The 24,092-nt window shown below is 37.6% G+C and overlaps 2 protein-coding genes across 9 annotated transcripts in view; one reads left to right on the top strand and one right to left on the bottom strand.

The window, feature by feature from the left end:
* SLC15A2 (solute carrier family 15 member 2) overlaps window positions 1-24,092 on the top strand; it is a 779,020-nt gene that overhangs the window by 661,107 nt on the left and 93,821 nt on the right. Inside the window, exon 2 of the mRNA XM_049710148.1 lies at window positions 815-879. The gene's annotated coding sequence lies outside the window, so the exon portion shown is untranslated. The remainder of the gene's footprint in view (window positions 1-814; window positions 880-24,092) is intronic.
* IQCB1 (IQ motif containing B1) overlaps window positions 1-24,092 on the bottom strand; it is a 48,340-nt gene that overhangs the window by 23,743 nt on the left and 505 nt on the right. For 7 of the 8 annotated variants that reach the window (XM_004278549.3, XM_033403343.2, XM_033403344.2 and 4 more), the window contains exons 2-7: window positions 23,897-23,979; window positions 19,295-19,406; window positions 18,901-19,063; window positions 16,667-16,796; window positions 6,206-6,299; window positions 1,480-1,579 (exon numbers count right to left, since the gene is read on the bottom strand). In XM_004278549.3, the coding sequence (XP_004278597.1) occupies window positions 1,480-1,579; window positions 6,206-6,299; window positions 16,667-16,796; window positions 18,901-19,063; window positions 19,295-19,394 (587 nt within the window). In that variant the 5' untranslated portion in view covers window positions 19,395-19,406; window positions 23,897-23,979. Of the gene's footprint in view, window positions 1-1,479; window positions 1,580-6,205; window positions 6,300-16,666; window positions 16,797-18,900; window positions 19,064-19,294; window positions 19,407-23,739; window positions 23,840-23,896; window positions 23,980-24,092 lie in introns of those variants that run through there. The other variant, XM_033403342.2, reaches the window with a different exon arrangement.

The raw sequence follows: 24,092 nt of genomic DNA, 5'->3' as shown, positions 1-24,092 counted from the left end.
ATAAAGAAAATTTTAAGATGTAGGCAGTTTCAATAACCAGATGTGGTTAAGTTGCTTGGAAACAATTTGATCCTTTCAGATCTTGCTTTCATTTTGTTGGGATGATCCAGAATGGTGCTCAGTCTAGTGCTATTATCCCTTACTACTAGGATGAAACCATCCTGAGTACTCTCAGTGCTCCATTTTTCATGTAGTTTTCCAGTTTGGCTGCTGGAATCAGTCAGTATTCTTGGCTCTGTGTTTCTGGTACTGCTCCTTTTAATCCTTCTGGATTACTGTTTTCCACGACATTGGATAGTTTCCTCAAACGCATGTGCTGATCAGTACTCTACTGAAAACTTGTAGGGGACTCTGCAGATCTCTAGGGTTCTCTCTTTGTGTAGCTCTCTCTTCTACGGTATCCTGTCTTATAAACTCTAGCCTACTTTTCACCCTCTGCATGTTGTTTCTTACCTGTGTGCACTTGCTTATATTGTTACCTCTGCCTAGAAATACTGTTTTCTCTTCTTCCTCCCTGGCTAATTTCTTATCCGTAAAGTTTCATCTCAGGTGTTAACCTTCTCCAGGAAGTAGCCCCCCCTCAGTTTGGTTTAGGAGCTCCTCTAATACTTGTGTACCCTTAAACATGGTAACTTATTACACTGTAATATAATTGTCCTTATGTGTTAGTCTCTTCCACTATACTGTAAGCTATTTGAAGACAAGGTTCATATCTTAATCAATTTTGTAAACCCAATGACAGACAAATACTTGGCACGTATAGTAGATGCTTAACAAATCCATATTGAACTGAAAGAATCAATGATTTCAACAGTGTTTACTCTGCCTTTCTATTTTTTTTTTTTTTTTTTTTTTTTTTTTTTTTTTTTTTTTTTTGCGGTACGCGGGCCTCTCACTGCTGTGGCCTCTCCCGTTGCGGAGCACAGGCTCTGGACGCACAGGCTCAGCGGCCATGGCTCACGGGCCCAGCCACTCCGCGGCACGTGGGATCTTCCCAGACTGGGGCACGAACCCGCGTCCCCTGCATCGGCAGGCGGACTCTCAACCACTGCGCCACCAGGGAAGCCCTGCCTTTCTATTTTAACCTGGGAAAATTGCCTATTACTTCTTTTATGCCCTTCTATAGCACCTGGCAAATACTAAGCTTGCAGTTTGCTAAATAAATATATGATTAAATATTTTTTATTGTGATCCCAATATCTTCCTTCAGATATCACAGTAATTTTTCTTCTCTAAGCCTGCGATTTGGATTAAAATCTTCTTAAGCTCTAAGATAAGATACAAATTTGATAACAAATTTCCAATCTTTTACAGTATTTTACATCCATTTTTTTCCGAAATACAATGGTAATAATAGAGCTTTTTAAATGCCACGTACAAGTCATAAGCAATCGAAGATTTTAGGAAAATTGGAATAAAATTGGTAATGCTTCTGATCACAAATAAAAAAATTCTACATATTTTGTAAGGCCAAGTTACCTGTTGATCTGTAGTATGTTCTGTAGCATGGTCATGACCGTAGATCCTACCTGAACATTGTCAGTTTGTAGTAAGTGCAAGAAATGATCACTTCGCAGTACTAAAGGAAGAGAAAATAAGATTAAGATTCTATGATGATACAATTAGTATTTACTTGCCCTTTCAAAACCAAGCCAAAGCATAATCATTTCTGTTAAACTTCCTGCCTTTATATACTTTGCAGTAAAGATTTTCTAGAATAGTTTCAATAACTATAATAGATAGCTATCCCATTTTTATGGACAGTTACAAATAAAGAAATACTAAGCTAAGATGGGACTTCCCTGGTGGCGCAGTGGTTAAGAATGTGCCTGCCAATGTAAGGGACACAGGTTCCATCACTGGTCTGGGAAGATCCCACATGCCACAGAGCAACTAAGCCCATGAGCCACAACTACTGAGCCTGCACTCTAGAGCCCACGAGCCACAACTACTGAGCTCGTGTGCCACAAATACTGAAGCCTATGCACCTAGAGCCCGTGCTCCGCAACAAGAAAGCCACCGCAATGAGAAGCCCGTGCACTGCAACGAAGAGTAGTAGCCCCCGCTAGCTGCAATTAGAGAAAGCATGAAGACCCAATGCAGCCAAAAATAAATTAAAAGAAAAATAAAGAAATACTAAGCTAAGAATCTACTGTTATCTCCCCTTAAATTAAAAGTAAAATATAAAATCCTAAAACTGAATCTCCTTTTCTAGCAGTGAGTTCAGTGAAAAAAACCAAATTTTCTGTGAAAAAAAGAGAATGTGAAGGAATAGCAATGGTACAGATGACCGTAATCAGTGGCTCATGTCCTTAAAAATTTAATTGTTATATAATGTATCATATTTATCATGTTTGCTAATATCTTATCTTAAATAATAATAAATCATTAATTACCCAGAAGAGTATTTGTTTGTATTGGTTTATAATTTTTAGGTTCTGAGCAGCCAGTTATGAAGACTTGGCACTGGATGCTTACGCAGGTCGCTTAACCTCTCAGAACATCTATTTCTGCCTGTATAAAACTAAAAATAACAGCTCTTTCACAGACTACTGTAAAATGTCCTAGAACAGTGTAGGTTCCCAGTAAATGTCAGTTTATAGTCCTTTCTTCACTAACTGATCAGAATTTTTTTAAAAAATAAATTTATTTATTTTTGGCTGTGTTGGGTCTTTGTTGCTGTGCACGGGCTTTCTCTAGTTGCGGTGAGCGGGGGCTACTCTTCATTGCGGTGTTCAGGCTTCTCATTGCAGTGGCTTCTCTTGTTGTGGAGCATGGGCTCTAGGTGTGCAGGCTTCAGTAGTTGTGGCGCACGGGCTGTAGAGCACAGGCTCAGTAGTTGTGGCACACAGGTTTAGTTGCTCCGTGGCACGTGGGATATTCCCAGAACAGGGCTTGAACCCGTGTCCCCTGCATTGGCAGGTGGATTCTTAACCACTGCACCACCAGGGAAGCCCCTCAGAATTTTAATTAAAGTGGGATCAGGTATGTTGGCAAGGCAGCTCTGTGAACACTACCCTAGCTTCTACAAAACAACTTTCCTCTTTTCCTCTTTCAGTTTCCTGAGGGAACGTATTTGATTTCTTTCACATACTAACTACTGTTCTTCATTTCTATTTATATAATACAGTATTTCAATATCTCACCAGATACCATTCTTTTTTAATGTTTAACAACTTCAAAGCACAATACCACTACTATTAAATATTTTTATGGCTTCTAATTTTCTATTCTTTAATAGCAAAAAAATTCTCCTCTGTAGCTGGGATAAGTGTATTTTTCCATTTTTGTCTACTTAAAGATGTTTCATTAACAACTCTTTAATTAAGTTTGAATTCACTGAAATCATATAGTATCTAGTGTGTATATACCTTTTTTCTATATTGGAAAAATTATGATAATTTATTAAAGTTATTCTACTTTATTTTTTATACTATTTGTCTTATATTATTATATAACTTATTTTTGGAGCCTCTATTATGCTTTTCAAGTGCAGTCAGATAACTATTTGGTCCCCCAAACTAAAACTGATACTTCTGCCCATTTCTTTCTTTAATTAAACTTTTTACAATTAAAGTTTCAAACATATGTAAGAGAGAACAGTATAATGACCCTGCATGTACCAGTCACTCAACTTTAACAGTGATCAACTCACCAACAATCTTGTTTCACCTATCCCATCTACTTCCTGCCTCTCATTTTATTTGAAAGCAAATCTAAGACATCAAATCATTTTATCCACAAGTATTTCAATACATATTCCCCAAACATATGAATTATTAAAAAATAAAACATAGCCATTATCTAACCTAAATAGTCATGATTCCTGATTTTATCAAATATCCAGTCAGTCCTCCCATTTCCACTTTTTGTGTGAATTTTTTTTTTTTTTTGCCGTATGCGGGCCTCTCACTGTTGTGGCCTCTCCCGTTGCGGACCACAGGCTCCGGACACGCAGGCTCAGCGGCCATGGCTCACGGGCCCAGCCGCTCCACGGTATGTGGGATCTTCCCGGACGGGGGCACGAACCCATGTCCCCTGCATTGGCAGGCAGACTCTCAACCACTGCGCCACCAGGGAAGCCCTTTGTGTGAGTTTTTAAAAGTTTATTTGAATCAAGATCCAATTAAGAGTCACACATTGGAACTGGTTATCTTTCAAATTTCTTTTAACCTATGGGTTTCTACTTTACCTTTCTTCCCCCTTGCAATTTATTTATTGACGAAACTATGTCAATTGTCCTATGAGTTTCCCACAGTCTAGCTTTGCTAACTGCATTCCTGGGGTATAATTTAATGTTTCTCTGACCTTCTGAAAATTGGTAGTTGGAGCTCCAGGATCAAAATGATTCATGTTTGAATTTCTGGCATATCCATGTCATATGTGAGGTTATGATGAGGCACTTATTATCTGGTTGTCTCTCCTTTTGAGGTGTTGACAGTGATGGATAATTCACTAAAGGTTGCAAAACAGCACTATTCTATCATACCCTTTTCACTTATTAGTTGGGATATGTTTATAAAGAAAAGTTTCTCCTCATCAATATGTAAGAAAAGGCAGTATAAATGCCAAACTCTCCATTTAACAGTTTTCAAAATGAACTGGTCCCCTAGCAGACTCTAATGGTAACTTTTATTAATAATGGTATGGGAATATATAAAAAAAAGATTAGCAAAATGTTGATAACTGTTGAGGCTCAGTGATGAGTACATAGGGGTTCATTATACTATTCTACTTTCCATAATAAAAGATTAAAGTTAATAATCTCACTATATTTGACGAGTTTTAATCCACTGTAGTTATTACCCTTATTACTGTTCAAATTTCACATTTTTAGCTAGTAGAAGCCTCCTTATGTTGGCTCCTGAGTCCTTTTCACAGAATCCTAACAGACTTTGATTGCTTCCTTCCTATCTAGTTATTCAAGATACTTCTGGCTTATCTTGCATATTTTCTACCTCATACCTATATATAGTCAGCCATTTCTCCAAGGAGGTGGTTCTTTTGAGAGAAAAGGTTACTGGACATCCTAATTTTGTATCCAATTGTTTACCTTAGTTTTAATACCTACTTTATTGGTGTTTTAAATCTACAGATTGATCTGAGGAGTACTGTCACTTTTGTTATAATTTTTGAAAAGGAATATGGCGTATTTAAAAATTTTTCAAGTATTCGCTCTCTGTCTCTCATTAACTAGGTCTTTAATATCTCACTATAGTGTGGCTAAGTACTTTATATTTTTGATAAAATAGTTCTTTAAGTTGGGAAGTTTATACTAATATTTGTTCTATAATGGGAAATGAATAGATAATGCTTATTTTTAAAAGAAGTATTCAAGCATGTTACTTAGCTCTATGTGGATATAACTACCAAAAGTATTAGTTATACTAATCGAAAGTAGTTGCCTTTAGAAAACGGGAACTGGAGTGAGGTGTGAGGGCCAGGGATTGTGTGTATTTTTTAAACAATTCTTACGGAACTATCCGACTCTTTAAATTATGCACAGACATAATTCTGAGAGTAAAAAATAAAATATTAATATTCAGTTCAATTTTAACGTTCTAAAAAATATCAATGTTCTTATATTATTCCTATATAATTACATTTCTCTTAGATTAAATCTTTCAAGAAGGTAAGAATGTTGTCATGATTATTATTAGTTTACTTTCTTAGTCTTAAGGAAACATAATATAAAACTAACATGTATTTGTATTGCTCAGTGTAAGTACAGAAATCCTATATAGTAACTTTCAAGTTTAGTAAAATATCACTATATAAAAGCTTACTCTTACATCAATAGTTAGGCTGTGAGTTAAATTATATCTATACTCTGTACATAGGGATGTCTATCATACTAAGTCTAAAATATAACTGTAATCTTTGGGGGAAAAAAAAAAAAGATTTTCCCTAGACTAAACTGTTAAGATCATTAATCCTTATCTTAGATTTGCTAAATAGAAAAAACTAAGGAGAAAGTTATATTTTAGCAATTTTCCACTTAATGTAACATCCACATTGTTGATGTTGTCTATTTAAAGCTGGAACATCCAAATGTGCTTTTACTTTTTGTGTGTGGGGTTATTTCAGTGTGGTTTCATTTAACTGTGGTTATCTGTAGTTAATGGGGTATTTATTTTTAGAAAAAAAACAAACTGTTAGCAGGTGACTCTACAATGACTATCAATTAAAAAATCTTTTTTCTTACCATTCTGGATGAGTTGAACATGTCCTCCCAATAGCCAGAAGAGAGAATCAGTCACAATTTCAAAAAAGTGTAGTAATGCATCTTTTTCTTCACCCTTAACACACACAAAAAAAACCAATTGACTTTTCTGTAATTGTTTTAATTAATAAAAGAATAGACTTCTCTCTGAAGAGTCACAGGACCTGGTTTCTGCATCTATCTCAGCTATTTATGAGGTACATGATCTTGTAGCTTTTAGTTTCTTAATTTATAAAACTGTGGTAACAGGCTAGTAATACCTACTCTACTTAACAGAATGGTTGCTATCCAGAGGTCAAATGGGACAATATACGTAGTATAAGAACTACAAGTTGATACACTAGGATTTTTCGATACCAGCTATACATAAGAATCATCTGTGGAGTTTTAAAAAATATCCCTGTGCACAGGCTTTAGTCCAAACATACTGAAATCTGAATCTCCAAAGTTAAAAGTCGGACCTCTGACTCTTTACAAGGTTAGGTGTGTGATTTGTTTATGTAGCCAGGGTTGAAAATCACTGCAATATGCAAATGTAGGTGTCAACATAAAAAGCATTATTATTAGTGCATTTCAGTTGCAGCTTCTACTCTATGACTCCATGAAGGCAGAGACCATGTTATTTAGCTCTCCACTATACACCCAGTGTCTAAAACAGTTCTGACACACAGTGAATGTTCAATCAATATTTATCCAATAAATAAATGACAATTTTTTCTGCTTCTTTCCTTCTGGAAAGTAGGGTGAGAAATTATTCTACATTAGAGTATGTGTCACAATGGGAAATAAGAAACAGATTACATTCACAATTCTGTCTTACTGGCCACATAATTTTAGTGGAAAGTTGTATAAAGGCCATTTATCTTATCCATGTCATGAATGTACTGTGGCCTAAAAGTAATGACAACAGCAAAAACATGGCTGCTATGGTTACTCTTCATAAAAATGAAAGTATTTTCTTCCTCAGGGTTAGATAGGTGCTTAAATAAATGTATACTGACAAATATACCAACAATCAAAAAAGAAAGAAGTGTCACATTAGATCAAGAATCCCTTTAGTCCAATAAACTGCCTTAGCCAGTTTCACTGAAATAAAGGGCACAGTAATCTTCACTGCTGCCAACCTCGAGGTATAGTGCTGGGCTCCTATACTTACTACTTTCCTTTAAAAACCCATTAGATAATGTCACCCACAAATTCATGGCCTCTGAGACTGGTTAACAAAATTTACCCTTAAGTCACTACAAAATTCTGGCAGTTATTTTCCTATTCTTACATATAAAATACATATATTGGGTTGGCCAAAAAGTTCGTTCGGGTTTTTCTGTAACATGTTATGAAAAACCCAAATGAACTTTCTGGCCAACCTAATGTGTGTGTGTGTGTGTGTGTGTGTGTGTGTGTGTGTGCGCGCGCACGTATATATATATATGTGTATGCATATTTTAACGAGTTTGCAGTTTAGGCCATAATACCCTGTGTATGTCCCAGCATGTGCTCTACTACCTACCTGCTAGCTAATTAAAAAATATATATATAATTGGGAAACAACTAGGTAGATAGAACTAATAGATAAATGGACATATATACACTACCAAACGTAAAACAGATAGCTAGTGGGAAGCAGCTGCATAGCACAGGGAGATCAGCTAGGTGGTTTGTGACCACCTAGAGCAGTGGGATAGGGAGGGTGGGAGGGAGGGAGACGCAAGAGGGAAGAGATATGGGAACATATGTATATGTGTAACTGATTCACTGTTATAAAGCAGAAACTAACACACCATTGTAAAGCAATTATACTCCAATAAAGATGTTAAAAATAATAATAATTCTGAAAAAAAATTCAGTTTTCTTTTTCTTTTTTTAACACTAGAAACAGAATTTTAATTAATTTTAAACCAAAGTCCAAATTGATCCATTTTAGTCTGTGCTGATAATTAACTTTTTCTGTGCTTCCCACTGCCATGATAACCCATCAACAAACAAGTGCAGGGACCTTCAAGATAGTGGAGGAGTAAGACGTGGAGATCACCTTCCTCCCCACAAATACATCAAAAATACCTCTACATGTGGAACAATGACTACAGAACACCTACTGAACGCTGGCAGAAGACCTCAGACCTCCCAAAAGGCAAGAAAATCCCCACGTACCTGGGTAGGGCAAAAGAAAAAAGAAAAAACAGAGACAAAAGAATAGGGACGGGACCTGCACCTCTGGGAGGGAGATGTGAAGGAGGAAAAGTTTCCACACACTAGGAAGCCCCTTCACTGTCGGGGACAGGGGGTGACCAGGGGGGAAGCTTCAGAGCCACGAAGGAGTGCAGCAACAGGGGTGCGGAGGGCAAAGCGGAGAGATTCCTGCACAGAGGATCAGTGCCAACCAGCACTTAGCAGCCTGAGAGGCTTGTCTGCTCACCCGCCGAGGTGGGTGGGGGCTGCGAGCTCAGGCTCAGGCTTTGGAGGTCAGATGCCAGGGAGAGGACTGGGGTTGGCTGCGTGAAGTCAGCCTGAAGGGGGCTAGTGCCCCATAGCTAGCCGGGAGGGAGTCTGGGAAAGAGTCTGAACCTGCCTAAGAGGCAAGAGACCATTGTTTCGGGGTGCGCAAGGAGAGGGGATTCCTGCTCCGTGTGCCCAGAGACAGCAGAGCACTGCCTAAGCGAGCTCCAGAGATGGGCATGAGCCACGACTGTCAGCTTGGACCCCAGAGATGGGCATGTACCGCTAACGCTGCCGCTGCTGTCACCAAGAATCCTACATGCAAGGGCAGGTCACTACTCACACCCTCCCTGGGAGGCTTTGTAGCATGCCACTGCCAGGGTCCCATGATCCAGGGAAACTTCCCTGGGAGAACACACAGCACACCTGAGGCTGTTGCAATGTCACACTGGCCTCTCCCACCACATGCTTGGCCCGCATTCCAATTATGACTACTGTACCCCTCCCTCTCCCTGGCCTGAGTGAGCAAGAAAGCCCTAATCAGCTGCTGCTTTAACCCCCTCCTGTCTGGGCGGGGAACAGATGCTTGAGAGGGGCTTACACACAGAGGTGGGGCCAAAACCAAAGCTGAACCCCAGGAGCTGTACAAACAAAGAAGAGAAAGGGAAATTTCTCTGTGCAGCCTCAGAAGCAGTGGAGTAAATCCCCACAATCAACATGATAAACCCTGCATGTTTGGAATACAGGAATAGACAATGAATGTTCCCAAAATTGAGGCGGTGGACTTCGGAGCAACTGTAGACATGGGGTTTGCTTTCTGCGTCTGATTTGTTTTTGGGTTTAGGTTTATCTTAGTTTTTAGTGCTTGTTATCATTGGTGGGTTTGGTTACTCTCTTCCTTTTTATTTTAAAAAAATTTTTTTCCTTTTTTCTCTTTTTGTGAGTGTGTGTATATATGTTACTTTCTGTGATTATTGTCAGTTTAGGTTTGCTTTTACCATTTGTCCAAGGGTTCTGTCTGTTCGTTTTTGTTGTTGTTTGTTTTTGTTTGTTTTCTTTTTATCAGTGTGTGTGTGTGTTTCTTTTTGTGATTTTGTCTGTACAGTTTTGCTTTTACCATTTGATTTGGGGTTCTATCTGTTCATTTTTTTCTGTTGTTTTTTTTCCTTCCTTTTCTTCTGAGCCATGCGGCTGGCAGGGTCTTGGTGCTCTGGCCAGGTGTTAGGCCTGAGCCTCCGAGGTGGGAGAGCCAAGTCCAGGACACTGGACCACCAGAGACCTCCAGGCTCCACATAACATCAATCAGTAAGAGCTCTCAGAGATCTCCATCTCAACACTAAGACCCAGCTCCATACAACAGCCAGCAAGCTCCAGTGCTGGATGCCCCATGCCAAACAACTAGCAAGACAGGAACACAACCCCACTCATTAGCAGAGAGGCTGTCTAAAGTCATAATAAGTTCACAGACACCCCAAAAAACACCATTAGACACGGCCCTGCCCACCAGAAGGACAAGATCCAGCCTCACCCAGCAGAACACAGGCACCAGTCCCCTCCACCAGGGAGCCTACACAGCCACTGAACCAACCTCACCCACTGGGGCAGACACCAAAAATAATGGGAACTACGAACCTGCAGCCTGTGAAAAGGAGACCACAAACATCATAAGTTAAACAAAATGAGAAGACAGAGAAATATGCAGCAGATGAAGGAGCAAGGTAAAACCCCACCAGACCAAAGAAATGAAGAGGAAGTAGGCAGTCTACCTGATAAAGAATTCAGAGTAATGATAGTAAAGATGATCCAAAATCTCAGAAATAGAATGGAGAAAACAGAAGAAACATTCAATAAGGACCTAGAAGAACTAAAGAGCAAACAAACAATGATGAACAACACAATAAATGAAATTAAAAATACTCTAGAAGGAATCAATAACAGAATAACTGAGGCAGAAGAACAGATAAGTGACCTGGAAGATAGAATAGTGGAAATAACTGCCGCGGAGCAGAATAAAGAAAAAAGAATGAAAAGAACTCAGGAGAGTCTCAGAGAACTCTGGGACAACATTAAACACATCAACATTTGAATTATAGGGGTCCCAGAAGAAGAAGAGAAAAAGAAAGGGTCTGAGAAAATATTTGAAGAGATTATAGTTGAAAACTTCCATAACATGGGAAAGGAAATAGTCAATCAAGTCCAGGAAGCACAGAGTCCCATACAGGATAAATCAAAGGAAAAACATGCCAAGACACATATTAATCAAACTGTCAAAAATTAAATACAAAGAAAAAACATTAAAAGCAGCAAGGGAAAAGCAACAAAAAACATACAAGGGAATCCCCATAAGGTTAATAGCTGATCTTTCAGCAGAAACTCTGCAAGCCAGAAGGGAAAGACAAGACATGTTTAAAGTGATGATAAGGAAAAACCTACAACCAAGATTACTCTACCCAGCAAGGATCTCATTCAGATTTGATGAAGAAATTAAAAACTTTGCAGACAAGCAAAAGTTAAGAGAATTCAGCACCACCAAACCAGCTTTACAACAAATGCTAAAGGAATTTCTCTAGGCAGGAAACACAAGAGAAGGAAAAGACTTACAAAAAACACATGCAAAACAATTAAGAAAATGGTAATAGGAACATACATGTCGATAATTACCTTAAAAGTAAATGGATTAAATGCTCCAACCAAAAGACACAGACTGGCTCAATGGATACAAAAACAAAACCCGTATATATTCTGCCTACAAGAGACTCACTTCAGACCTAGGGACACATATAGACTGAAAGTTAGGGGATGGAAAAAGATGTTCCATGCAAATGGAAATCAAAAGAAAGCTGGAATAGCAATACTCATATCAGACAAAATAGACTTTAAAATAAAGACTATTACAAGAGACAAAGAAGGACACTACATAATGATCAAGGAATCAATCCAAGAAAAAGATATAACAATCGTAAATATTTATGCACCCAACATAGGAGCACCTCAACACATAAGGCAAATGCTAACAGCCATAAAAGGGGAAATCAACAGTAAAACAATAATAGTAGCGGACTTTAACACCCCACTTTCACCAATGGACAGATCATCCAAAATGAAATAAATAAGGAAACACAAGCTTTAAATGACATATTAGACCAGATAGACTTAATTGATATTTATAGGACATTCCATCCAGAAACAACAGAATACACTTTCTTCTCAAGTGCACATGGAACATTCTCCAGGACAGATCATACCTCGGGTCGCAAATCAAAACTCAGTAAATTTAAGAAAATTGAAATCATATCAAGTATCTTTTCCGACCACAATGCTATGAGACTAGATATCAATTACAGTAAAAAAAAAATTGTAAAAAATACAAACACATGGAGGCTAAACAATATGCTACTAAATAACCAAGAGATCACTGAAGAATCAAAGAGGAAATCAAAAAAATACCTAGAAACAAATGACAATGAAAACATGATGACCCAAAACCTATGGGATGCAGCAAAAGCAGTTCTAAGAGGGAAGTTTATAGCAATACAATCATACCTCAAGAAACAAGAAAAATCTCAAACAACCTACCTTTCTGCATCTCAATAGATGCAGAAAAAGCTTTCGAAAAATTCAACACCAATTTATGATAAAAACTCTCCAGAAAGTGGGCATAGAGGGAACCTACCTCAACGTAATAAAGGCCATATATGACAAACCCACAGCCAACATCATTCTCAATAGTGAAAAACTGAAACCATTTCCTCTAAGATCAGGAAAAAGACAAGGTTGCCCACTCTCACTACTATTATTCAACATAGTTTCAGAAGTTTTAGCCACAGCAATCAAAGAAAAAGAAATAAAGGAATCCAAATCGGAAAAGAAGAAGTAAAGCTGTCACTGTTTGCAGATGACATGATACTACACATAGAGAATCCTAAAGATGCTACCAGAAAACTACTAGAGCTAATCAATGAATTTGGTGAAGTAGCAGGATACAAAATTAATGCACAGAAATCTCTTGCATTCCTATACACTAATGATGAAAAATCTGAAAGAGAAATTATGGAAACACCCCCATTTACAACTGCAACAAAAAGAATAAAATACCTAGGAATAAACCTACCTAAGGAGACAAAAGAACTGTATGCAGAAAACTATAAGACATTGATGAAAGCAATCAAAGATGACACAATCAGATGGAGAGATAGACCATGTTCTTGGATTGGAAGAATCAATATTGTGAAAATGACTATACTACCAAAGCAATCTACAGACTCAACGCAGTCCCTATCAAACTACCAATGTCATTTTTCACAGAACTAGAACAAAAAATTTTACAATTTGTGTGGAAACACAAAAGACCCTGAATAGCCAAAGCAATCTTGAGAAAGGAAAAAGGAGCTAGAGGAATCAGGTTCCCTGACTTCAGACTATAGCACAAAGCTACAGTAATCAAGACAGTATGGTATTGGCACAAAAACAGAAATATAGATCAATGGAACAGGAATAGAAAGCTCAGAGATAAGCCCACACATATATGGCCAACTTATCTTTGAAAAAGGAGGCAAGAATATACAATGGAGAAAAGACAGCCTCTTCAATAAGTGGTGCTGGGAAAACTGGACAGCTACATGTAAAAGAATGAAATTAGAACACTTCCTAACACCATACACAGAAATAAACTCTAAATGGATTAAAAACTTCAATGTAAGGCCAGACACTATAAAACTCTTTGAGGAAAACATAGGCAGAACACTTTATGACATAAACCACAGCAAGATTCTTTTTGACCCACCTCCTAGAGAAATGTGAATAAAAAACAAAAATAAACAAATGGGACCTAATGAAACTTAAAAGCTTTTGCACAGCAAAGGAATCCATAAACAAGTCAAAAGACAACCCTCAGAATGGGAGAAAATATTTGCAAATGAAGCAACTGATAAAGGATTAATCTCCAAAATTTACAAGCAGCTCATGTAGCTCAATATCAAAAAAGGAAACAACCCAATCCAAAAATGAGTAGAAGACCTAAATAGACATTTCTCCAAAGAAGATATACAGATTGCCAACAAACACATGAAAGGATGCTCAACATCACTAATCATTAGAGAAATGCAAATCAAAACCACAATGAGGTATCACCTCACATCAGTCAGAATGGCCATCATCAAAAAATCTACAAACAGTAAATGCTGGATTGGGTGTGGAGAAGAGGGAGCCCTCTTGCTTGTTGGTGGGACTGTAAACTTGATACAGCCACTATGGAGAACAGTATGGAGGTTCCTTAAAAAACTAAAAATAGAATAACCATATGATCCAGCAATCCCACTACTGGGCATATACCCTGAGAAAACCATAATTCTAAAAGAGACGTGTATCACAATGTTCATTGCAGCACTATTTACAATACCCAGGACGTGGAAGCAACCTAAGTGTCATCGACAGATGAATGGATAAAGAAGATGTGGCACATATATACAATGGAATGTTACTCAGCCATAAAAAGAAATGAAACTGAGTTATTTGTACTGAAGTGGATGGACCTAGAGTCTGTCATACAGAGTGAAGTCAGAAAGAGAAAAATAAATACCGTATGCTAACACATATATGGAATGTAAAAAAAATGGTTTTGATGAACCTAGGGATACGACAGGAGTAAAGGCACAGATGTAGAGAATGGACTTGAGGACACAGGGAGGGGGAAGGGTAAGCTGGGACGAAGTGAGAGAGTAGCACTGACATATATACATTACCAAATGTAAAATAGATAGCTAGTGGGAAGCAGCTGCATGGCACAGGGAGATCAGCTTGGTACTTTGTGACCACCTAGAGAGGTGGGATAGGGAGGGTGGGAGGGAGATGCAAGAGGGAGGGGATATGGGGATATATGTATACATATAGCTGATTCAGTTTTTTATACAGCAGAAACTAACACAGCATTGTAAAGCAATTATACTCCAATAAAGATGTTAAAAAACTAGTGTGACAGGAAGAACTGGATGGGCTCAGTGGCAGAGGCTGGGCTTTCAGACCAAGGAGAGCTGGTCCTCCTGCCCTACCAGCCTGTCTATCATACCAGTACCTGCTCCACTGGAACCTGAGTCATGGACTCAGACAGCAACTTCCTGCCTGGATTCTGGACACTTCTGTGTCCTCCTGGCCCTGTGCACTGAATCCTGTCTCTCGTCATTTTCTTTTTATTCACCATTTTAATTTGTTCTGTGGTCAAGTGGCCCTCTTTTTTTTGTAGCTGATTTACTCCCTTTGATGTATATACTAAACAGTTTTTTATCTCTATACAAATACCATGACTAAGAATAAGAAAGTATTATGAAAAGTATTGAAGGACTATATAAATGAAAAGAATATAATTATTATTGCTTTTAAGTGGGGAATATTAAATAAAAGTGCTTTGAAGAAAACATAAAGCTTTCATAATGGTCTGAGCTATTCATGAGATGGAAATTCATTTTACAAAGGAGGAAGTTGAGGTGGAGTGAAATCAAGTGATTTGCCCAAGAACCCAGAGTTAGTTTGTGGCACAGCCAGAAAAGAAATCAAGTTCAACACAATTTCTATAGTTCATGTTGCTTTAACTGAACTGAATTATATCTAGCAAATATGCAAAGATTTATTTACTGCTAGCATCCCTCAAAATGTCAATGGAGATGGTAGAAGTGGCATCTGTGACCCATATACTCTACCATTAAGTTAAATTCTCTGCCAACAATACTCATACTCAAACCACTTTTTTGTCCATACTGTTGTATATCTTGCTCAATTTCACTCTTAAACTTTTTAAACTTATTTTTTTGAATTAAAAATATATCTGTCTTATGTTTTCTATAAGAAATACCTAGAGGTTTTATCTACTTTATTAGCCTGAGAGTTGTTTAAAGCCAAAACTATATGTATTCCTTATATACCCAAAGCATCTCAAATCGAACTTAACATCCTATAGTGACTTACATTATTTCCCTTCATAATTCACAAAAGTTTTGAATCTGCTCTATCTCTGATGTGGCAGTAGGCCCAAATGCACATATAGCCAAGAACTCTTCCAAGGTGGAATTTCAGCCTTGTGGACTTATCACTCCTTATATATTCTATATCCAAACTGATCTAATTGACATTTACAGAACATTACACACTACAACTGAGGAGTTCACATTCAGGTAACGGGGAGTCTTTGCTTTTGCATGGTACCATGTTAAATGAAATCTGTATATATCAAAAGCTTTACATGTCCCTGATATCCATGAATTTCAGTTAAGACAGCACTGTGCAAAGCAAGGACAGCTTGTAATGGAACATTCACCACTATAAAACATATGGAGTGCCACAAAACAAGTCTGAAAATACTTCAAAGGACTGAAATGACAGAGTATGTTATCTGACATGACAGAATTAAATTAGAAACTGATAACAATAAAACAGCAAGAAAACCCTCAAATATTTCGAAACTAAGCAACAAACTTCTAAATGATCCATAGGTTAAAAAAAAAAAAAAAAAAAGTACATATAGCATCCAGCATAATTCACCCAAGAAATACTTGTTGGATTGAAATGAACCCAAATGTTGAGGTTGAAACATTTTGACTAGAGAGGATCTGAAGGAGCATATAGAAAGTGCACCTTTATTCTTCTTCACCATTGGAGCTACTGAGAAAAGCCTTGGGCCTAAAGAACAATACTTTCTTCCACTACTGATTTAAGTAGAAAGTATGTTTTAGGAAAATGTTATGGAAATAAATGTCTATGGGTGATGCTCAAAACTGAGTAGTAAAACAGATCCTTCAAAAAGCATATTGTCATACAATATGCTTCAGTCAGCACTTTAAAAATTTCAAATGTAGAGATTTTCTTTTTTTTGGTCGTAGCTTTCAAAATGTTTGAATCCATTACTCTAATTGTACTTTCAGCCAAATATTGCACACCTGAAAAAACAATGTGGAACATCGTCTCAAGAATTAACTTGTTTTGGCTACAAAACAAAAAACCCTAAATAAATACATATACCTTAGCTGCGTTGATGAAACATGTTTGCAATTGCCTCCCCAAAACCAGAAAATTTTCTACAGCTGATGGAAGCAATTCATTGTAAAATTCCTCTGCATCTTCTCCTGGTTCCAAACCCACACAGCAATGGCTGAAATAAGAGCACAAGTTTGTGATTCAGTTTGTGCTAATTATAAATTTTAGATGAATGCTAAAGCTTCTATAGACACCATGCCTTAATGAGAATTTTTAGTATCTTTCTTTTGTTGCCAAGCCAATAAAGAACTTTTACAGGAAAATTAGTGTAACGACTTTCTTAACAAGTAACAAGTAAACAGTGCTGTGGATTTTGCCTGTACTTAGAGCTAGGCCTTACCTGTCCTAAAAACTTACTTGTCAATCCTTCAGGAAACAAAATACACTTGGCTCACAATAAAGAGAAAGAGGCAAGTTTTCAGTGAAGGGGCTACACACACTCTAAAAGCAATAGAATACCATTCAAGAGTAACATATGTGTTAACTGATACATTTTACACATCAGATAGCTGAAAAATAGCTAGGGTAGCATTAGTCTACAAGGGACAGATAATCAATTTTTTCCAGCAGATCTACTTTCCTAAAATCTGAAAAATATCTGACTGCACATTCCCTACATCAGAAGAGGAGACAGCAAAAAGTCTAGTAGGAACAGTTTACAATATACATTGAAAGAGAGAAGGTTATTTAGAGAAATGGGTCCTCTTGAAACCACACATAAAGTCACCCCCTGGATACGAAACGAGTATATTCAAAAGCCTCAACGGTAAGAATTATTTGTACAGACTAATACCAAAAAAAGTCCCCAATCCAAGAATGGTCTCTATGTGTGTACTCTAATAAGTAAGTATCGATGTTAGAGGCTTGTGCAGACACTGATAAGCAACAGTGACTACATACTGAGTACACTAAAAACTGACTAATGCTCAGTGTCTTTTTTTTTTTTGCGTATCAGTTCCTAAGGTCAATAGACTTACACTCACATGTACCAGTTTCTCTTTTCCCTTTGGTTTCTAAAGTTAATTAAGAGTACTATTTTCATTGAAAATGTTAATAAATGAAATACATTTTTTGTACATTCACAAACATGGGGATTTCTTAAGACTTGGAGTCCACTTCTGAGAGCCTAGCTCCATCAATATTTCCATGAGCTAACATATCTAACAACACAAAGACATAAGGCTTTATTTACTTAAGGAAATAATTAATCTTGAAAATTAAGGTATTAAAAAATATTACATGTGTTAACTGTTTTTCCTAACTGTATACCTTGAATCTGGCCTTTATCTATCTATGTTTAATTATAAGCAGTTTCAAAAGCTAAGATCCAACTAGTACTGCGCATTTTCAGTTACTTAATTAGGAAGTGGCTTAGACACTGAGAACACCTGATTTATTTTATTGCCTCCTATATGAAAAAAGATTTTGATCTTTTTCTCAAAATTTCTAGCATGGCTGATCTAGCATCTACTGATCAGTAAATGCTGCTTCTAAATTTATTGACATGATTTGGGTTACTTAATGAAATATACAGTTGAGACAGCTATACCAATACACTGTGAAATTAAGTTTCTGTATCTCTTCTTCTGCAGCCCTTTGCTTATGCCTTTCATTTCAGCACCTATTTCATTCTGCCTTGTATGATAAATCCACATGACTGTCATCCCATGTCTACTGTAAGTTTTTCCAGTATAAAGCCAGTGCCTTAATCTATTTATTTCTTCAATATTCTTTGGTCTTTAGTCTATTAGGCCCTTGGGATTCAGTGGTGAGCACAAGATCACCATCTTCGTAGAGCTTATGGAGTGAAATTGACAGTGAAATATTCACAAATACAGTTAGGAATAATAATATATAGTATGAAGGAAAAGTACATCCATAACATTCCATGGGATGCCAATGCTTGTTAGCCAGATGAAGCAAAGAAAGCAAATGTTGAAATTAAGAATCTACTCAGGCTTCCCTGGTGGCGCAGTGGTTGAGAGTCCGCCTGCCGAAGCAGGCAACACGGGTTCATGCCCCGGTCCGGGAAGATCCCACATGCCACAGGGCGGCTGGGCCCGTGAGCCATGGCCGCTAAGCCTGCGTGTCCGGAGCCTGTGCTCCGCAATGGGAGAGGCCACAACAGGGAGAGGCTCGCGTACCGCAAAAAAAAAAAAAAAAAAAAAGAATCTACTACTATATCCCTTAACAACAAGCTGATTTATTGTTCATTTTACCTTAATATCTGTGTAAGCTGGGAAATTGTAGTCCAACCACCCTGGATTCGAGAACAATCTTGACTGAGGACCAAGAGGCAATACTGAATGAGATCATAACAATATATATCTTGTTTGACTTTCTTCAACTCTGAGCTTCCAAAAGGTGTGTTGTTTATTATTTCTAAGGCAAAAGGAAATAAGATATACTTATTTTTGCTCAATAAATCCAAGAGTTATCCGTATTTTTATAGGTTGAATAATGACTAAAAATACATTAAAAAGGAAAAAGAAATCACTGCTTTATCACAGTGTTAAGATTTCACTGAACAAATTAAAAACAAATGCTAAAATTGTACCCATGATGGAATTTGTTTTGTTAAAGTGTCAGCCGATCACAAAAAGATTTTCTCACCTTTTAACTTCAACAGTATAACAGGGACATTCTGCTCAGGACTTATTGCAACTTCAGCAGCTAGAGATAAGATCCTTGGGTCTCTACCCATTGGCTTCATTTCTCATACCACCTATATTTGACAAAATCAGAAAAATAAAGGTCAACAGCCTAAAACATTCACCCCCTAAATAATGTTTGAAATATAAATGACAGCAGCTTTGCTTGGTTCAAGAAGTGAAGGGTAGATTTTTCTCATTTCTTCCTTATAGGGAGAAATTGGTTTTTCCAACTAGTGTACCTCTAAAAGAGCTAAAGACCCTTATACCATACTGTAACAGCTACACTAGGTACTGTTTATTGTGCACTCTCTAAAGAGTCAGAAACTGTGCTTGGTGCTTCACATTCACTCTCCCTAATCTGCACAACAATCCTAGGTTAGGAGTTAATTTTCTTTCATCATAAAAGAGAAACCGAGTGTGCAGAAATGAGCTAATACAGGCCTAAGACTGATATCTTTTTTAAAGGTCTTCTTACAAGGTTGGCCCTTGCCTGGTGTCTAGGAACTTGGATTTCAGGAGGGTTTCCACCAATTTCCTAGTATGACTGGCTCACTGGGCCTAAACTTTGTAAAAACAATGTGGTTTATGTTGAACACCTGCTTTCCTTCCTGAAGTCTGGAATTCTGATATGCGGTAGCAGAGGATGCCTACATGACCATCTCCAATAAAGACTCTTGTCACTGAGTCTCCAGTGAGCATCCCTGGTAAACAACACTTCAACGTGTTACTACAACTCACTGAAGGAGGAATTAAGCATGTCCTATGTGACTCCGCTGGGAGAGGACTCTTGGAAGTTTGCACCTGTTCTCCTCTGAATTTCACCTCATCTGCCTTCTCCCTTTGACGATTTTCCTTTGTATCCTTTTAGTGTAATAAATCATAGCTATGATTATGATTATATCCTGAGAACTATGAGCCCTCCTAGCAAATTACTAAACCTGGAGTTGGTCCTGGGGATTCCCAACACACAATTCAGAAATGTTATTATAAGATAACCAAAGCTTGTTTATAAATAGCATAGTGAATAAATCAATTATCTTAAAAAAATCCACATCCCAATTCAATTTGTTGCTAAAACTTTTCTTTAAAAAATTTAAAGAAAATTAAATTCTTTTAATTAAGGCATTCAAAGCTCAAAGATACCATTTTTAAAAAAGTATAATCTTAACTTATTTATAATAAACACTAACATATATTAAGTGCTTACTATGAATTAAGCACTGTGCTAAGTGCTTTCATATGCATTATCTCATTTAATCCTCACAACAGGACTATGAGGTAGAGCCTTTAATCACCTACATTTTACAGATTAAAAAAAAGTAAAGTTTGAAGAAGTTAAGAAACTTGTCACGGTTCCACCAGCATGTGGTGGAGTCAGTATTCAAATCCAGATCAGTATGAATCCAATTTCCATTACAATGTTCATTATATTCCTTCCCACATAAAAGAGTAAAGAAACACAAAACATATTCCCAAATAACCTACTTCTCACTTTTTAAGCTATTATTCTTCATAACTGGCACCACAGTTCACCCTTTATATTAAAGAGTTGGGGACTTCCCTGGTGGTCCAGTGGTAAAGAATCCACCTTCCAATGCAGGGCATGCAAGTTCGATCCCTGGTTGGGGAACTAAGATCCCACAAGCCGTGGGGCAACTAAGCCCACACACCACAACTACTGAGCCCACACGCCTCAACTAGAGAGCCCGCGTGCCGCAAACTACAGAGCCCACACGCTCTGCAGCCCACGCCACAACGAGAGAGAAAATGTGCAGGCCATGACTAGAGAGAAGCCTGCATGCCGGCACGAAGAGCTTCCGTGCCGCAACGAAAGATCCCACATGTTGCAACTAAGACTTGATGCAGCCAAAAATAAGGTAAATAAATAAATAAAATATTTAAAAAAAAAAGAGTTGGCCATAATACAGGATCCAAAAATCATTCCTTTTTAGGTAAAATACAGATCATTAAAAAACAAGTTTTCTGGAAACATTTTTAAAGAAAGCCCAGCACAACTCTTGGCACATAAACTTTCTAGGAGAGTGGATATAGTTATCTCATTCTTTCCAATGGCTGCATTATGCTATGTTTCCTTTGTACGAGAGTATCAAAATATATTTAAACATCTCCTCTACTGGAAGTCATTCAGAGTGTATGCTAGTACAAGCAATGCTGCAATGAATATCAAAGTATATGTCTTAGGTACTCATGATAGTACTCTGTGGGATGAATTTTTCCCTTGCAGTCAGATGGCTGGGTGGCAGGACACATATTTTAAAATTTTTGATTAGATACCAAATTTTTCTCCAAAATGGGTGTTCCAATTTATACTTCCACCAACAATGTATGAGGGTGCTCACTTTACTATGCCTTCAATAGTACCTAATGTTATATTTTATATTTTTGTCAATCTGCTAGGTGAAAAATGGTATCATCTTGTTTTGGTTTTTTTGTTTTTTATTTTGCAGTACGCGGGCCTCTCACTGTCGTGGCCTCTCCCGTTGCAGAGCACAGGCTCCGGACGAGCGGGCTCAGCGGCCATGGCTCACGGGCCCAGCCGCTCCGCGGCATGTGGGATCTTCCCGGACCGGGGCACAAGCCCGCGTCCCCTGCACCAGCAGGCGGACCCTCAACCACTGCGCCACCAGGGAAGCCCAATCATCTTGTTTTAATTTCTATTTCTTTATTAGGGAGGTTCAGCACGTTGCATGTTCACTGGCCATTTATTCTTTTATATATTTTCTCTTCACATCCCTCAACAATTTTTCTATTGGCTTATCTTATTCTTTTGTAGAAGCTTTAAGTTTTTCATACATGGATATACACCCTTTATCTTTTATATTGGCTATAAACACTTTATCCTCATTTGTCGTTTATTTATTAAAGCTTGATTATGGTTTTACCGTAGTTTTACAATTTTTATGTAGTCAAGTATAACAATCTTCCCTCTATGACTTTGCCTTTGGTGTCATGCTTAGAAAGGTCCTCCCTACCCTAAGAGCTAAAATATAATCTAATTTTTTCTACTGTTTTTATTATTTTGTTTTACTTATATCTTCAAAAACATACTTTATTTATATCTTCAATACAAATGTAAGTTATTTTTGTGAGTGGTTTAAGATAGGAAGCTATAACGTCAGATGAGGTTACAGATTGGTGTAAAAAGAACAAATGCACATAGCTATCATAAATTTCTGAGATAATTTATCATGAATGGATACAAGAGAAGCAATCTGAAATGTCACTTGGGTATATTTTTAGATTCTATTTAGTCCATTAGTCTATTTGTTTCTTCCTGGGCTAGTACAACATATTTCATTTAGATGTATGTTTAGAGAAAATTCACATTAGAAGGTAAGCTTCACAAGGGCAAAACTCATACCATCCTTGGTGGCTGCCTTCTTACCTCTTTGGTTCACTGTTATATTCCCAGAGGCTAAACTAGCACTTGGCACGTGGTAGGTACTTAGTATTTATATATGTTGAAACAATGAATAAATGCACAAACTTTGGGTATTCCAAAACCTCAACTTCTTGATGCTCTGCTTTTCTCCTGGTTATAAATGGAAACCTCAGACTTCCGGTTGAAAGCCTTTTTAAAGTAAAATAGATTCACAACACTGTTTTTCCCCTCTGGCTAATATAATAAAACATCACTAAAACATCATCACCACCACCAAACATGCGTAGGGCTCTATGATAGACCCAAGGTTCACAAAGATTTTATATAGGACAGATTTCCTGCTCACATTCTGGTTAGGAAAGAAAAGTATACACACAGACCTATATACGCACATATGTAAAATAAAATAATTATGTAAAATACATTACATGCCAAATAGGTGACACAGATGATAAGAATAAAGACCACAGAGTCAGAGGACAGGGTTTCCATGAACAAGCTTTCTTACCTGTAAACAAAATAATAATTCCTACCTCCTAGAGTAATTCAAGGTTTAGAAAAGAAGGCAACCACCAAAGATGGCCCTAAAATGTTGCATGACAGTAAAGTCTCAGAAATAATAACCATTCAGAGAGCTTTTACTTTATCCCATGAATTGTTTTCAATGCTTTCTTGTCCTAATTTAATCCTCTCAACAACTGTAAGGTATAATAAGTACTATTATTTTTTCCTCCCATTTTAATGATCAGCATCCTTAACTTTGGTTTGCACAAAGTCATACTGTACAGAGTATGAAGCTGGGGTTCAAACCCAAAGATTCTGGCTTTAGAACCTGAGCGCTTAACTACCTCAGGGAACAGTCTTAGTCCGCCTTAAAAGAGTAGAATTTGGACAAGCGGATAGGCTGCGAGAGACACATTCATCTACCTGCCTGGAACAATAAATTACAAACCTGGCGACGGTAGCAGTTAAGTAAGAAAGTTTTCGGATTACGTAATTACCCTGAAAAACCACCGTTATGGCAACCATTTGTAAACCTTCTCTTGGATGCTTCTCTTCTAATACAGCACTTCTCTCATCTTTACCCTTAAACTCACGAACTTTTGACAGAAAAAATGAAAAAAAAGACAATTATTTTTCAATTATTAATGCTATTACCCTGCTGCCAGAGCACAAGGTCTGGCCTTGATCTTTTGGGAATTCGGTCTTCAGGGCCGTGCCCTTACCGCCGCCACAGATCACTGTGAAGAAGATAAAGAAGGTAACCCAATGGATTCCAGCTGCAAGTAATCCTAAATATCTGCAGTTCCAAACTCTGAAACTTTTTTACCCGCCCCACTTCACCCTCCTCCCT

The sequence above is a fragment of the Orcinus orca genome, chromosome 5, assembly GCF_937001465.1.
Source record: "Orcinus orca chromosome 5, mOrcOrc1.1, whole genome shotgun sequence".
In the NCBI taxonomy this organism is placed as follows: Eukaryota; Metazoa; Chordata; class Mammalia; order Artiodactyla; family Delphinidae; genus Orcinus; species Orcinus orca.
The sequence above is the reverse complement of the archived record's forward strand: the minus strand, read 5'-3'. Positions and strand labels throughout refer to the sequence as shown.